The 17,869-nt window shown below is 46.3% G+C and overlaps 1 protein-coding gene across 1 annotated transcript in view; it reads left to right on the top strand.

Moving 5' to 3' along the window:
- Positions 1 to 17,869, top strand: part of LOC138580190 (alpha-2-macroglobulin-like) — a 273,947-nt gene that overhangs the window by 20,165 nt on the left and 235,913 nt on the right. Inside the window, exons 2-3 of the mRNA XM_069650527.1 lie at positions 8,342 to 8,525; positions 9,754 to 9,910. Coding sequence (XP_069506628.1) covers positions 8,342 to 8,525; positions 9,754 to 9,910 — 341 coding nt within the window. The remainder of the gene's footprint in view (positions 1 to 8,341; positions 8,526 to 9,753; positions 9,911 to 17,869) is intronic.

Here is a 17,869-nt window from a genome sequence, read left to right as displayed (position 1 = left end):
GTGTTTCCTTTATTGTTGAGCTTCTCAATTTGGGCTTTGAGATCTATAAGGGCGGTCTCAGTGCCGTGTTGCGGTCTGAAGCCCGATTGACGAGTGCCGAGGAGTTGGTTGGTCTCTAGGTATTTTTGGATTTGGAGATAGGCCACTCTGTCAATTATCTTTAGGAGCAAAGGGACAGTAGTGATGGGCCTATAGTTGGTGGGGATGGAGGGGTCTAAGGTTTGTTTTTTAAGCAGGGGGAGAACCCAGGACTCTTTTAAGCTACCTGGGACGGTGCTAGATGAGAAGGAGGCATTGATGAGTTTAGTGACGAAGGGGGCAAAGTCTCTGGCGGCATCCTTGATTATCTGGGCTGGGCAGTTATCGCCTTTGCAATTGGATGGTTTTAGTGAGGCAATGATTTTTTCAGTTTCATGTGTGGAAACGTTAGAGAATTTGAAGGGTGTTAGGTTAGGTTTGAGCGTGGGCGTGGGGGGAATTTCACTAAGAGGGAGCGAGGCTTTTTTTATAGCAATTTTTGTTTGTAGTATTTTTACTTTATTAGCAATGGCATTTTGGATATTTGTACACCATTGCTTGTCTTTGGGTACGTTATCAGGTGGTGATATGGGGGATTCGAGTTTTCGCAAGATTGCGAATAGTTCCTTTGTATTGGAGCATGCTTTGGAAATTCGGTCGTTATAGACTTCTTTTTTAGCTTGGATGATTGCTTTCTTATAATGTGTAGCGCACAATTTCAGTTTAAGTTTATTTTCAGCTGTAGGGGAGTGTTGCCATACAGTTTCAAGCTTCCTTTTTCCGAGTCTCAGTTCTTTTAGATGGGGGGTGAACCAAGTATTAAGGTGGGATTGTTGTTTACTTTTACAGTTTTTCAGTGGGGCGATGGTGTCCATGGCTATGGCCATGGTGTCCTTGTATATTTTAACCATGGTGTCTGGGTCAGAATCAAATAGCAAGGCATTGATGGTTGGGAGGAGCAGGGGTAGGTTATTGTCTGGTGTAATGTTTTTTCTGGATCTAGTGGGAACAGATGGTGCCATTGTTTTTTCAAGTCTGGACATCTTGTTAAGTGTTAAGTAGAAATTGATGAGGAAGTGGTCAGTCCAAGGCTGGGGTGTAATTTTAGTGAAAGTAGTAGGGCAGTTGGAGGTGGCTACCCAGTCTAGTATTCTCCCTTTGTCGTGGGTGGGGGTGAGGACTTTTTGGGTGAGGCCATGTCCTTCAAGCATGGTAGCGATTGTTTGCGCTTGTTTGTCATTTGGGTCGTTAAGAACTAGGTTAAGGTCGCCAAGGATCATTGTCTGGGATTACTTTTTTGTGTTGCCTGCTAAGAGGCTGGATAATTCCTCTTCGAAAGGGCCTAAGGGCCCTGGTGGCCTGTAAATGAGATAAATAGTTAGGGTTTGGCATGGGGATATTGGTAATTTAGCGGCCAGGAGTTCACAGGATTTTAAGGTGGGCAGTGTTGTTAACCTCACATTCAGGTTGGATTTGGCAATGATGGCTAAGCCACCACCTCTGGCGTTAGGGCGGTCTAGTCTTAGTCGTTGGTACTCTTTGGGTATTGCTGGACCTGCTGCGTCATGTAGCCAGGTTTCTGTGACTGCTAGGAGGTCAAGGTTATCTAAGGTAAGGAGGTCAGCTATTTCAGTGGCGTGGGCCACGACTGATCTAGCATTGATCAGTGCTCCTGTTATGGAGATTGTATTAGGTAGACAGTTGGTGTTAGAAGTAACCGGGATGGGTTCTTTCATTAAGGTGCTGGCAGGTAATTGTGGTTTAGGTTGCGTTTAGCTCCTAGTCTGGTTCGGCGATTCATATAGGGGTTGCTAGGTAACTGCGGTTCGTAGAGGGTGAAGAGTCTAGCACGAAGCCTAGGGTTTCTGTGGAGAGTAGGGCAGGGTGCATGTTTAAATTGGTCCATAGTTGCCAGTATAAGCTGTAATAACAGCAGTGGGGCGTATGTTAATAGGGTTGTGCTAAAATGCATTCTGCTAGAGTTGAGGATGTATTACTATATAATATGTCATATGGATAAGTGGGTTGAGAGCACAAGATCCTAAGCCTGGCACAGTAGGCGGTCACTCGATTAGGGCACAGTGGACTAGGATAAGGGTAAAGCAACTATTCAGAGGTTCTAACTTCACTACTGGGCTAGTCAATAGTCTAGGCAATAGGCTAGGCAATAGTCAGAGTCAAGTGCTGTAGTCACAGATCGTAGTGGGCAATACAATGTGCTAACACGCATATGTTCACAGTGGTAAGTAAGCCTGGTAAGGAGCATGGTAAAATGTGGCCTACGAACAGCAAGAGGCACAGTCAAGAGGGCAAATGTGGCCTATAAGCGACCATAGGTACACTCAAAATGGCACATGTGGCCTAGGGCAGAGCAACAAAGGCATATCATATAGTTCAGCTGTGTGAGTGCAGAAAAACAGTTCTGGCAGGGGGGCTAGATGCGGTTTGCCAAAAGTACTACAGGATACAGCAGTTTCAGCACAGTAGGCAATACAGTTTGGCTAGCAGAATACTGGGAGCTACAAAATACAGTTTCATCACGTGTATACAAGCTAGGCATACTATGCAATTAGGTTAAGGTGAATATTAGGATGAGAAACCTTAATCGGATAGGCTAGATGGGAGGCAGATTATACAAGAGAGGCATTGCGCTTTGCTCGAGCTACAATCATGGTGGGCAATATTGTGGCTTGCAGACAATAAGTTACACCTTTACAGTTCTTTGCAATGAACGGATATGAGGAAAAGCATAAGGTGCAGAGTGAACCTAAACTCTACTGCAGCATAGTTACTACTAATATACTAATAGATAGCACAGGTAGATAGTGGAGCATAGGTAAAACAAGGCAGTGTAGCGCAAGTAATCAATAATAGAATTGCTAGACTTACAGCGACATGTTTGTATCAAAGAGTCAGTGGCAGTCAGTCTTTGCGAGGGCTCAGTACCCGGTGCTGATGGTCACAGGGTAGTGGACCAGAAAAAGGGCAGAGGTTCTGGGTGAACGGCGAGGAAGGCTGAGGACAGGCTAGCACAGGTATTGGCCTTGTTTCCCTGGGCCTTGGTAGGAGTGGGCCAGCTTCGCCTACCGGCTCACGATAGGTGGCTAAAATCAGATCAGTAGCCAATCGGTGCTCAGCATACTCTGCTGGGCTCAGTTAAGCACTGGGGGAGGAAAACGTGTTAGAGTAGAATAGAACACTGTAGGACTGTAACAATAGTCTTTTCTCCCAGAGTGATTTAGGAAGTATTTTCCCAGCAATAAGAGTGTCAAACAATTAAAACCTTTATAGGGAACAAGCACTGCCAAAGCCAGGGTTCAGAAGGGATGCCTTTAAGGAGCCAGGACAGCCAAAGTCAATAGAACAGTTCTAGTTCTGATGCAATCTTCTTTAAAAAAAAGTTAGTTGAACTGTTAGTATTTCCTTGAAGAAAAATCCAGGTGCTAAGTGAGCCTACCTGAGGTGCACAAGCTGTTAGGCCTGCACAAGTTAATTGCAGTAATTCAAAAGGATAGAAAGGAGCACTACCCAAGTTAGGAAGCACTAGATTTGGCTAAAGGTGGTTAAACCCAAAGCCCCACAGTACCTTAGAATTGAAGTAGATGTTCCAGCTGACTTTGTTCTGGATGCAGCAGTGCAGACCCTTGTTACTGATCTTGGTCGTGGTGACAAAAGGAGGAATGTCTGGTGGGCTTCTGCAGCAGCAGTCTTGAGAGGGACTCTGCAGCAATGGATTCCACTTGTATCAGTGGCTCTTTGTGATTTCGGTGCCATTTTCTCAGTGCACAAGAAGAATGAATATCCCCGGTTGGAATGTGCTTGGTCCTGAACTCTGTTGAGGGCACTCTGGACCAAGAATTCTTGATTTTGTAGACTCACTTGGATGCCTGCGATGTTTCACCTGGATTCGCCCTTCGGAAGATGTTGTACTTGTCGATGGGCTAGGTACCACGGGTATAGGTAAATTGCAGGCCAGGGAGGTCTCAGCGACTCAGGGGTTGGCCCAGAACGAAGCAGGTCTTGAGGCTAGTTGGACCCACTAGCCTAAAGGAAGAAGCCATCCTTGGCGGAGCTTCCCTGTTGATGGGAACATGGGGTCATCACAGCTGCAAGGCTTCACCTGTGCTTTTTTGGTTCTGGAAAGTGCTGCTGGCTTCTCTCTGCATCTTCTTCTTTGAATTTGATATTCGACTCTGCCTGTAGTCCCAAAACCCTGGCCTTATATGCGAAATCCAATTAATTCACAGCACTAAGCTGTCAATCAGACAGCTGGGGGACTTCCTCTAGGACAGCCACCCGCCCAATTGGAACTGGTTTCGATCAGGCATGCCTACAAACAAAGGACAGAGAAGTCTCAGGCTCCTCCCACACTTCCTGCCTTCCCAGACACACTGGAGCCTGGGCTCAAACCTAGTTTAAACCTAGTTTAAACAACAGAGTAACAACCCAGAAGAAACTAGCAAACACGATATAGTGAGAAAAGAAGACAGGGGCCATTTTGGTAAAATGGTCACCCTTGGGTGCTGTGCTGCAGCTGAGAAATCAGCCTGCAGATACATTGCACAAAAGGCAGTAAAATGAAACCACTGCCACCAGCCATTCAAGTTAGTTAATGTAACTAAACGTTACATGAGAAGTGGGATAAGGAGTTACTATGTAACCCCCCATCACTCCACATAAGGTGGTGTGTGTTGGACCCACAAAAGAAAAAGTTAAGTAATACAAAAGTTGTCCTACTATTCTTGGGAACTATAGTTCACATAAGAAAAGGATTTTAAACATTGCACTGCACAAAGGATGTTGTGTGTCACTATATAAAACACAGATGCCTAGGAAGTTTACCAGACTCCATAAAAACATAAGAAACACACAGTTTTAGTCAGAGGAAAAAGGCATGAGTGGGTGACAAAAAGGACCATTCACTCAGGAGGTTAAAATCAAAAAGGTCCCTGATTGAGGCAAAGGGCTGGGGGTCGCTAAGGTTAAAGGGAATTGGCACAGAAACTGAGAATTCTCCCTAACCGTATGCATCATTCAAACTCTGACTAGTTATCCAGTCCTAGATATTCAGCTCAGAGGCACTTGTAATGTCAACCAAGGTCAAGCTGTGGATTATCTGTCTTGGTCATAAACCAGTCTTCACCATTTCCAAGTACGCAGCAGCCCTTCCCAGGCTCTGGTTAGAACCTGCAAAGAGGTTGCCTGTGTAAGGCCATGTTCTACCCCTGGAGTGGAAGGAGACAGACAACAAAAGCAGTGGCCTGCACACACGGTTTAAATGACAAGGCTAACCATTGTGGACGCTTTGGTAGCCAAAAGGCACCATTCTGGCAAAAAAAATAAAGGTTCACAGGAAGCAGTGCACCGGTTAAGTAAATTAAAATAAACATACTCTTTCCCCCAGCCTGCCAGGAACGCATTGTCAACAAGAATGAGAAATACACCTCATAGAAGAAGGAATAGGGGCTAGTCGACCCCCTGCACTAGTCTCGCTAAGGGAGGGAGTAGTGCTACACAAAAGGTAGAAATAGGGGCAAATTCCCTGTATGTGTAGCCACTGAGACTCACCACTCCTTGTTACTATGACAACTGCGACTAGCAGTGGACGTGGGGTGGGAAAACTACCTCCGAAAGAGCCAGTAAATAAATATGTTGCGGTCTCAGAGAATGAGGCTAGAAAGCAGCAACAAGGAGAATTCCTAAAACTGGGATTGCAGAAGCCTGTGCCTCAGCTTCACAAAATTCAGAAGATGCAGGCGCTAGGAAGGATTGCATTGTGCATGAGTTGAGTGAATATACAAACACACATGTCTACCTGGTGGATGAGTGGTACCGCGATCATTACAGCATCTCTGGGGCAGCTCATACAAGGGCACCCGCTGCACCTGCTACCTGCTGCCAGATGGCCTTTGAAAACTGGAGTTTAATGTGACAGGTAAGAGCTTGGTTCAAGCCAATGATAAAGGCTGTGCCAATCTATTTTCAACTGCCCACACATGTTTTCTCCCTATATTCACTTTTTCATCGATCCTGACCTGCAGGCAACAGACGCCGACTTGCAATATTCACAAACCTCTGACCCTTCACTGAGTGGGTGACACAATGCTGAGTTTGCACCTGAGAGCTTTCTGAGACCTTGTTTACACAGCCTGCATCAGAGATGACTAGCCCAAGGTTCATCTTCCTGACTGACAGAGAGAAATCATAGATAGACACATGGGCGATTCAGTGCTGGTTGGAGTCATCGGGTGTTGAATGTTTGCCATCAGACATTTGGCAATAAAATAAAGAAAAGATATTGTCACGCTGTCACGGCCTTTCTCAGAGGGGGACAAACACGGCTTCCATTTTCAGAAATTCCCCCGGGCATTTGCTTACACTGCTTCCTTTTGTCCGTGCCTGTCCTGATGTATGGGGGACAAGTCGATCTGTACCTTCTCCTTATGTTCCTCTGTCTACACTTAAATATCTATAGCTCCTTTATTTCTCTCTGAATCACACTTTGTGCCCCAATATTCTGGGGACCCTCTTATCCCAGTGTTTGTATACACGATTTCTTACTATTATTAATGTAATGGTATTTATTGAGAGTGGACCGTGCTTTGGGAAACAACAGAGCACTTTACAAGTCATGGGGAAGGATACAGTGAGCGAAGCAAAGATGCAACAATACTGCGATCTAACAATGGGGGAGGGGGAAGGTGTGTACTTGGGCAGCAAGGGGTCTGCAATCAACCAGGGGAAGAAACAGTTGGGAGCAGATCACCTTGACTCTGGTTAGTTGTCTACCTAGGTGGAAGGGGGAGCCATTGCTTGAAGAGGACCGTGAGTTTAGGGCCCTTTAGGAACGTGCATTTGTGATGGATGGGATCACACAGATACATTCTGAATCGTAATAACCGAACCAACTCAGAACATCAACAGACGTACAATCGATTTCTCTCAGCGATCTCCACACAAAACATAGTTCTTATATCAAAAATACATCAGAGGTGACATCATACTACTTCCTTACTTCGTCATTAGTTTCTTTAGGATCCATACATTCTCTTTAGTAAATATCCTTAGAAGTTGTGCATTCTTCTTGTGATGTCACTGACTTCTTTTCTCTGTTCCTTCTCATATTACCTCAGGGAGTTCCTCCCTTAGGATGTCATCACTTCAGGGATACATTCAGTAGGGTTGTCTAAATGGGTATCTTCTCTCGAACACATGCTGCGATATTGGCACAACTGCAGGTGTCTAATACGGGACAATCTCAGGTCTCCAACATATGGGAGGTAGGGGGCAGGGTTTCCTGCAGAGGCGTGCAGCTGCTCCTCTACAATAGTCTTAAACTCATTCCTGAAATATACATGCCCCTCAATTCACACGCATTTGGTGGAAGTCCCCCGCCCTGTAATCAATGTATTCACCTGCCAAGCCCCCTACACGCCCCTACACTTGTATTGGCTTTCACCCGCCCAAAACAAAATTGGATGTTTTCACCCACCTTGGAGAAACATAAGATTGAGAGTTATGAATGTAGAAGCGAGGGGTGAGTCTTGCGTAGGCAGGGAGAAGGTAACAAATCTGGGACGTTGACAGAGAAGGCGTGTCTTCTAGTTCTTTCCCTCATGCACCAGCTGAAATCATGTCTGCACTCTGGACATGTCCTTACTTCTGGTAGACCGTAGGCCTCTGGAGAAGCTGAGCTTGCCAGTGAGGAAGCTTGGGGAATTGAGGGCAACGGCCTCGTAGACGATTCAGCAGGATTGGAAGGTGATACATGCTTGCAGCAGTAGCCAGTGCACTTCCATGAGGGTGGGGTGATGTGTTTGAGTTTCCGGAGTCCTTTGGTGAGTCATGTAGCAGCATTTATGAATCCCATGTGTGTCAGACCTGCAGCTAGAGAGGGAGAGTGCAAGGTGAATCCCAGCTTTGAAAGCCCCATAGGTCTGGCGAAATCCTGCAGCCAGTTATGCAAATCACAGCTCTGTATTCTCCAGGCTATTGCTGGTGACGTCAGTGAGGCGAGTCAAATATATTTTTCATGGTTTCCTATAGGACGCCTTCCAGCAATCAGAAATGTACTTCTCTTCTAATACCTGCTTTTTGCTACGTACTCACGCATGTGACAACTCTCCCCAACTACATAGCGGTGTTATGAATCCTTATTACACACCTATGAAAATGATGGCAAAATACTAATAATAGTAATGACGATGATCACAATAACATAATAATAATAATAAAAGGAATAGTAGGAGAGAAACAGTAGTATTGATACTAATTATTACTAATTGTAATGCTCATGTCTGTCTTTCTTGTCTCTCCATGTCAGCAAGTACATGCTTTTGGTGCCAACTGTGCTTCATGGCGATCACACGGAGAAGGCCTGCGTGGTCCTCACCAACCTGACTGAACCCCTCACTTTGAACGTCATGCTGGAACTCAGTGAGCAGAACGTGAGCTGCGTCCATAATTTTGTGGCTGAAAAGGACACGGAGCACTGCTGGGACTTGCAGGTAAGCATGGGCCACTGGGGTAAGATAGAAGCTTACCACACACCAAGAACGGACCCTATGCTGCTTGGGTAGCGGCTCCATCGAGGCCCCCCGTGTCTTATGAGCAGAGGGGACATTTGGTGAATGAAGGTGGTCAACGAATGCTGCCAGTTGCACTACAGAAGTGGACCCTGGTTATGCATGCAGAAGGCAGTGATTATGGAACATCTAACTAAAGGGCACGATGCACAATAGCTGAGGAGTTGGGAGTGACTGGCTATACAGATATGTGCCACCCATAAGCATCAGGGGAGTGGCATACATGCCAACATTCAGACACAGCTGGGAGGGAGATTTCCAAAGGGAAATCGGGAGACCACAAATTCCCCATAGGAATGCATTGGGGCTACAGCTATTTCAGGTGGGAGACAGTGAAAAATCGGCCGATTTTTCACTGAAAAATCGGGAGTCTCCCACCTAAATCGGGAGGGTTGGTATGTATGGAGTGGAGACATACAAGGAGGCTAGAAACACTTGCTGATATTGGACTGTACAACCCCACGTCCCATCCCTCCGTGTGGCGCCACTCCACTTTGCAGCCATTTCTTCATCCTTCACCCAAGCCGCCCCTTCCACCCTGTCTCTTGCTTGTCCTTCCACCGTTTTGCCACTCCCTTTGACACCCCATAGCCCTTCCCCAACCCTCCCCAGCGACATTCTCCCACTCACCTGCCTGCAGTTTTCTCCAGCCTTTTCTTCTGGCATGTTGTGGCCACACTTTGGAGTTGTAGAAATAGTAAAAGGACTCCCCACCTTTTACTATTCCTCCCATCAGCCATTTTGTAGGTTCAGTTTCCTTTAACAAAACACATGTAGCACCCAGGACAAAAGCACCAGGCTAATAATAACATTCATTGCTGGCGAGGCAGGCGTGGCTGTTTTCAGGCCTGAGTACAAGGATCTCTCTTCGCTCAAAACGTCCAGGGCTCAGGCTCAAGCCAACTTGTCAATGCCGCAATTAACACTACATGAACATCATACCTGCCACCCATCCACAGCACACACATTGAACATATCTAGAGCCTCATCCCCACCTCTTCCATGTCATTGACCCCCAACTACCCGTACATGCAAACCCCATCTTCACACAAAAGGGACAGAAGGAAACAGGTTTTTCTGGGCTCCTTTTATGTGTTAGAGATAACTTTTGTGATTTAATAAAAATAAACTGTTGTTCCTCTTTTTCCAGGTCCCTGCAATGACTTCTCTCCAGGTGGCCTACGTCACCCTCCACGGGAAAGGAGAAACTATGGAGTTCCACGGCAAGAGGTCCATCCTGCTTGAGCCCTCAGACAGTCTCATGTTTGTGCAGACAGACAAGCCCATCTACAAACCTGAACAGACAGGTGAGGCGGGCAGACATGTGCACTGATGTGCTCTGTTATAGCACAAGCCTCACCCTGGTAAATCATTCTCCAGTGTAAAGCAGGCCAGTGGCCGCAGATCAGTGGAAAAGCCCAGATAGCCTCACCTCAGGGGTCTTCCTCTCCTCCACGCCGCAAGAGAATTTGATATCTATATGGTCCTGTGGTAGCAGCTTTGCAATTGGAAGACACTTTTCACAGCTAGACAAGACAGCGGCTCAGTTTGGGTAGTGCAGTCGGGCAACGTACCCCAGCTGCCCTCTAACCTCATGAAGAATTGACCAAACACAAAGATTGCTCAGCAAATTGAATAGCAAAGATGTGAAAGGAGAAGTAGAATGAAAAATAATATTGATGTAGGTAATGACGACAATAATCCAGGTCCATTGCGCAAACCACTTCCATTTCCAATTACACTTATACACTGCCTCTGCACCCACAGAGCCGTATGTCGCAGACATCACCCTCTCTAACACTCTCACTTCTCCTCTCTCTTGGACTGACACTTTCTACTCTCCTCTCATCTGAAACTCTTTATCCCTCAGGCAAATCCCCACCAGCACTGCCACCTACCTTCGCTGTAATTCAGCCCATGAAGCGTGTGTCAGTGGATGCCTTTGCCTCTACTTTCTCTGCTCCTCCTACTCCTGCATCTGGCTCACAAGGTGACACAGCCCTTTCTGATCTGCATCTTTCTATTTCCAACACCCTGGACATTCTTGCCACTGTCATAAGAATCTGGCTGAAGCCTACCTCCAAGTGCAACTCCTGGTATGATTCCGACCTCGCCATCCTGAAACGCAAGTGCAGGGTGGCTGAGAGGAAGTGGAGGTCTTTGGGCGCATCCTCTGACAAACTGGTCTGCCGCCTTCTCCAAAGGCAATACAGAGTTTCTGTCCTGTCCAAGAAGAGAGCACACATTCAAGCCTGCGTCTCTGTGGCCTCTAACAAAACAGCCAAACTCTTCAAAATCTGCAAGGAACTGGCCAATCCTGTTGCAGTCTCTTCCTCTCTTGTTCCCTCCCGGTACCTCTGTACAGCTATGGCCTCTCACTTCTCTCACTTATCTTCTAAAACTCAGTACATCCTGTCCTCTATTGCCTCTTCCTCTCCCTCTTCCTCTTTCTGTGCCCCTTTGGCCATCTCTCCCTCTCCTCCTCCTTTCTCCTCTTTCTCTCCGACAACACCTAATGAGGTTTCTAGATATGTCTGATCTATGAAAGTGTCATCCAATCAGGTGCTACCCTTCTCCTCCAAAACCATCAAGGATCATATTGACACCCTTGCTCCAGCCTTGGCCAATTACTGTAATCACTCTTTTGCCTCTGGAACTGTCCCCTCTCCCCTTAAGACTTCCTTGTGCACACCCTCAACAAGAAGCCATCTATTGATCCTACCTGCACGGCAAACTATCACCCAATCTTCATCACCTCTTTCCTAGGCAAATTCTTGGCAAAGCTGGCCACCTCCCAAATTAATCTCCACACTGAATCTGTTGGTTGTCTCCACGACCATCAGTCTGGCTTCAGAGCTGCCAGAGGCACGGAAACTGCTCTCCTGAACACCATGAAGATCTTCTCTCTAACCTTGATTCCAGCATTCCTTCTATCCTCATCCTCCTTGATCTTTCCCCTGCTTTCGACATGATCAACCACACCATCCTGATCAATCGACTCTGTGAGAACCAGGGCATCACGGATCAGGCCATCGAGTGGCTGACCTCCTTCCTCTTGGACTGCTCCTCCCAGGTCCAACTTGGTCCCTTTCTCTCTGCCACCTCTCTCTGTACCTGTGGCATTCCCCAGGGCTCTATCCTCTGGCCCTGGTTTTTCAACCTCTACCACCTTTGGCCCACCGGATCTCTACCTTCTCCTCTAACTTTCACTGGTATGCGGATGACACTTAGCTTTTCTTCAGGCTCCCCTCAGCCTCCTCTCCTCTCTCGCTCATTCCTGACTGTCTATCCATGATTCAGGATTGGTGTGTCTCCCATGATCTCTGCCTTAATGCCAGTAAGACGGAAATCCTTCTCATTGGGACCCCTGCCACTGCTATCCCTCTCTCGCTCCGGCCGCCTGCCTTGGGCCCTCTTCCTTCATCTTCCTGCGAGGCAAAAAACCTTTGTGTCATCTTCGACTCCCTCTCTTTCTGTCCTCACATCTCAGACATCGCCAAGAAGTCCCACTATCAGCTGCACCTCATCAAAGGCACTCTTCCCTTTCTCACTTTCCCCCAGAAGCTGAAGGTCTCCAGAGCCTGGTTCTCTCTAGGCTGGACTACTGCAACAGCCTCTTTCTCAATCTGCCCTCCTCTACTCTCTGCCCTCTGCAACTAATCCAGAACAGGACATCAAGACTTATCCTTGGCCGCAAGCCCAGGGACTATATCTCTCCAACCCTAAAATCTCTCCACTGGCTCCCACTGAGTACAAGGATGAAGTTCAAGACCCTTTTCATTGTCCACAAGGCTTTCTCGTGCCGGGGCCCGCACTACATCCAATGCACGTTTCCAAGATACCTTCCTTCTCGAGTCCTTTGCTCAGCTACCTCCAACTCTCTAAGGCTTAGATCCTTCTCCAGGCAGAGAGTGGTTGTTAGATCACTCTCCTCTGCATGTGCCTCCCCCTGGAATGGCCTCCCTGAACCCCTCAAACTTGAGCCGTACCACCAGATGTTCCGGAATCAGCTCAAAACCTTCCTTTTCTCCTTTGCTTTCTCTCTCTCCCTCCCCTGCGGAACTACCTTATGTCCTGTCTGCTATGCTGACTGGTTGCTTGGCTACCATCAGAGTCTCACTGGGTACAAGGCTCTTTCTCGATAAGTCACCCTTGCACTGCCTCCAGGCCTACCATGCACTTAGGGGCTGTAACTGTAACCCTACAGTCCCTTGCACTTACTCAGAGCATTGCTGCCGTTTTCCCCTCCCCTCTCTCTTGCACTTCCTGCTCCCTTTCCCCTTACACTTCTGGTTGTCGCACTTACACAATCTGAATGACACAAGTCCTAGTAAGATTGTTTTTCATGTCCTCCCTGTCTTCCCTCCCTTGTCTTGTCGCACCTATAAACACTTCTGTACACGGGCGTTATAAATGACTTATCATATCATATGTCCCATTAATGACCCATAGTGAGAGACCCTAACAATGTCATGGCCCTGAGGCGGGTTTTTGCAAGTTGTTTCACTATGTGCCTTAATGCAAGACCATCTGTCTCTGTGGGACTGCCTTACTCCATTAACACTGGATGCTGTATTTTGTGTATGCTCCTCAGCTCATCATGACACTCAGAGTAGTCAGAGTGTTACATTCAGAACCTCCATGAGGTCAACAGAAGGACCCATAGGGCTGCACTATCATACGAGAGCCAAGAGCTCCTAGATCCTAGAGCAAACCGCTGCCACATCCTTCATATGGATGCATCCTACAGCTTCATTCACCCTCAGGCATGCCTCCCAGAGACTCCCCTCCTGCATGCGAGGGCATTACAGAGGACAGGCGAACTCTACAACAGAGGCCAACAATGCACGCTTCATCAAGCTTAGTGCCATCTCTGTGCCCTGGTTCACATGCCATAATGTTGAAATAACAACCTTTGCTGGGACTCTAGCTCATCTGGACCCAAGTGAGATATTGCTTTCAACACTTATCTCAAGCATCCACAATATTATAGTGCAAGTGGTTTCAGGATCATAGACCCAAACAATGGTCACTGATGTCAAGTGATCCTATGCATTATTTATCTTTAAAACCTTCTTTCCATGTTTGTATTCCATAGGGGATTTAAGCAAAGATCCAGGACTAAGCCTTGAATGACAAATGGGTGGTAGTGCTCTGAAACCTGTCACTTGATGTACATTGGGGAAATCCAGTAACCAAGGTCTAAGTGTTTCACCCCACACAGTTCCTAGCAGTCTGCGCGTGTGTGTGTGTGCACACGAACATGTGCACGGTTGTATAAATCTTCTGCAGCTGTCTATCCCTCTTCACATTCCCTCCCCTTGCCCACCACTCCTCTTCTTGATAGATCCTATTGAGCTAATCCTTCCATCTGTAGCCAAGCACTGTGTGCCCAAAGAACATATTTTTCACTATGCAGAAACTCATGCACAGGGCTTTGCTGTGCTGACAGTCCATTACATGGCCAAAGTGTTGATATGGTGAAAACCTCAGCCCGGTTGTTTTGTCGAAATACAACAGTGACCCTCCGGTTCCACAGAACTCAGACACATTCAATACCTCACTGCTGTAAAGGTTTATTGAGAGGCCACCCTCAACCTAGGGAGTTCCTTCCCTCCCCACTCAAGGTGTGTAACAAAATGTTTAATGTATTCTTTTCATCAGCCCTATTTCCGATGCATATCATACCCCTTGGGTCCCTCCCCCTGAGCTACCAATGAACCAATAACCAGGCCAGGGTACAGGAAATATGTTTATATTCATTTGAATTAAATGTTACGAAATTCGCACTAAAATGTCAAACACCACTTTATCTGTGGCACAAAACACTAAACTTCTCTCAACATAAATACATCACACTAGTACGTTGAAAAGAACACAAATCACAATTGCATATGGCAATTATTATTTCACTCACACTTTTGCTTTAAAATAGACACAGGGTGATTTAACGTTTTTTTTAAGAACCCCCTACTATGGTCGGGGTTGGGGAATACTAACAGAGAAATTGGGATGATTGAAGAATTTTGGATACCAGACCCCCTCCACTTAAATGCCTGTGTTGGGGAAGCTGGTTGGGTAAAATTGGGATGATTGGAGAATTTGGTATTTTCAACCGCCCCCCAACCTGATGGCTTGTGTAAGGGCAAAGTTGGACAACAAGATTGGACTTATTGAAGAAAAAAGACACCACTCTTCTTTAAAGAAGTCAGGCTCAACAGGACAAAAAGGATTACCCAATTAAACTTTAGGCTATAGTTTTTCAGCGCACACTGGTAAGTGAGCTTTGCTAATTTTGAATTTTAACAAAAATCACACTGTTGTGTTCTGCCAAATGGGGAATTTATGAAATTAATATTTTGTACTTAAATTGGCTAAGGATCTACACAGTTTTGCCCCCTGCCCATTATAAAGGGAAAGTATCCAAGGCAAGCAGCCTCTCCCACCTTTTGGTTTCCCAGGTCTCAGTTCTACTTACATAGAAAACCTCTGTTTAAAGTTCAGGGCAGCGTTCTGCATGTCAGGGCCCTCTAGAAGGAAAGGGCAGGAATCTGGTCACTCTTCTCCCCAGGATGGCCCCCAGCTCTCCACCATAGGGTTCAGTCTGTTTTTTAGGCCTCTCCAGCATCAGACAGCTCCAATAGACAGCTGCACCCAAATGCAATTTCTGAAATCTCTTCTGGTGTTTCCTTGTTGCTGTCAGCTGGTGATTTCTAGCAGCTCTCCTTTGATGGTAAATTTCAGCAGCTCTCGACCTTCATCAATTTTACAATATAGAGGGAGTATCCTGCAAGATTTCCCCTTCTCTCATCTCCAAACTCCAGCCCATCTCTCTACAGATTGATTTAAAAGTCTTGAACAGACATATGGCAGCTACATTTGCAATATCCATTTGTTCTTGTGTCAAATGTTTGGCAAAAACTAGTTATGCAGCAAAATCTCATACTTTTCCTAGCAACTACTATACTATATGTGTATTTTCCTTATGAGCTAATCATGGGAAATTAAATAAAATGACAGCCAGGTTCGCACTATGCTGCATGGCCGTGTGGCAATGTTCTGTCATTTTTACAGAAAGTATAACAGTTATGAACATGTCATTTATTACCCATATTCCTATTTTTACCCTCCACCCATTCACCAATTCTCACATTTGGAACATTTTCATTCAGCCTGAAACCCATTTTAGAGGAGCATTACTGTTCCCTGAGATACAGGTGGATACATTTTAAATCACCAAAATCACCTGAAAATTATCTACAAAAATGACACGTAGATAATGAAAATCTGACTTATGGTTGCTGGGAAAAAGGCGTACATGATAATAGTCCTTTTAAACAAAGGGAATTTTCACCTGTGCACACATGAACTTGTCTGCCTCCAGGCCATTTGTCTCTCTGGGCCAGTGTCCTAAATAGTCTCTTTGAAGTTGGCTGTTTGAAGTTGGTTACAGCTTGTAAAGAGGGGATGCATTTTCTACACAGAGATCCCCCTCTGTAGAGAATGAGCCGGGCCGACCCACTTATATCGCGAGGCCTGTCTGCTTATATCTCGAGGGTACCACTATTTCCATCTGGAAGGCATCCATTTCTTGTATATCTTTCAAAGTTCATCTTCTCTTAATGGTAGCACCGGTCTTCACAAAGCCCCTCTACATTGTGGTTGTCAAAATCTTAAAGGGATGAAAGGGTATCGACCCCTCTCCCGAACCACAGAAGCAGAATAGATCAGCCCTTCCACTGTGGTTGGCACGGGCGCCTGAATCTTAATAACACAGCTAACCACGTGGCAGCCAGTGGGGGGAAGACAGAGTTTGGGAAAGGGTGTGGACAGATAAAGGAAAGGTGGGTAAGAGAAAACATACATACCTATACTTATAGCACATTCAATTGCTATACTCCTAATCCTGACCTCCACACTTGATACTTGCTAATCATTCATAACTCCTGCCTAACTTCATAACCTAGGCATCATATTACCTGCATCCTCCACTTGCACACACATGAAGGAACATTGACTTCACTTAACATAAAACGTGATTTAGCAGAATACAAACATAAAGCGTACATGGACCCAAATGCAAGACATGAGGTTAGCAGCAAGCTGTATGGCACAAACAAGAAATTCAGGGAATTTCCCTGAAATGAAGAAACAATACACATGGCCCATTGGGCTAGCAAAAGCAACAAAAGCAACACAGCACAGATACATTGAGAAGTGCTCTTCAACCTATTAACTAGGAAAAGTCACTTCTATCTGACATGCAATCTTCTGGGGTACTTGTCCTTAATGTCCCTATTCAAAGCAACTAATAGCATGCATCCGTTCTCAGGATACCAGTATTCCCAACGGGTATTTGTATCATACTATGTAACTGAGAGTGTCCATTATGTTGTTCCTTAATGTAGGATACGCATCAATCCTAAAATGCACTAACACGTGTCTCTGTACTAATTTCACCGTTTTTAAATCACAGGATTAGAGATTTGCCATACTCATACATAAATGAACATAGCTCAGTGAGCTCTGCCCCAACACCGTAAGAAATGCTAGGCTCTTATCTGCATGTCCGGGTGACTCGTGAGATCACCCGGACTCTGCGGTATGATGCTGTGTTACAGCCTGGGCCAACGCTGCTCACCACCATGGCCCAGCCCTTCAATCAGCCTGCAAACATCCTGCTCTGCGCCTCGTCTGCTCACACGCGAAACAACGTGTTACCGCCTGGGGCAATGCTGCCCACTGCCATGACCCGGGCCTTTCAATCAGTATGCCAGCATTCTACTCTTGTGCTTCGTCTGCTCACATACAAACGCTGTGGCTGCCCGTGCTGCACAATCTTTCATTATCTGCACCAGTGCATGGGCGGCCGGTGGTTTAGTAAGCCCATAATTACCTGTAGCTGGCTCGAAGCACGAATGCACATAGAACTACATGCTGGCCCACATACTGCTGGGAAATGTAGTTCCAATCTCATTTCTTACAAGTAATGCGCTGTTTCTTGCCCCAAACCCAATTACTGATAGTGGTCATGCTCAAGCTAAGGGAAATTGTCCTCCAGAGACAGTGGCCCTCATTAGGACCCTGGCGCTAAGGGGTCTGCGCCAGCGTTAGCTGCGCCGACCCCTTACCGCCAACTACGAGTTCCCAGAGCGCCATGGTCATTTTTCCGCCCGCTTTTTGCGGGCGGAAAAAACCATGGCGCTCTGGGACCTTGGTGTTAATTACGCCACCGTATTTTACGGTGGCGTAATTAACTCCTTCCC

This window comes from Ambystoma mexicanum, chromosome 3p (genome assembly GCF_040938575.1).
Source record: "Ambystoma mexicanum isolate Mex_15411 chromosome 3p, UKY_AmexF1_1, whole genome shotgun sequence".
In the NCBI taxonomy this organism is placed as follows: Eukaryota; Metazoa; Chordata; class Amphibia; order Caudata; family Ambystomatidae; genus Ambystoma; species Ambystoma mexicanum.
This window is presented reverse-complemented; position numbering and strand designations above follow the sequence as displayed.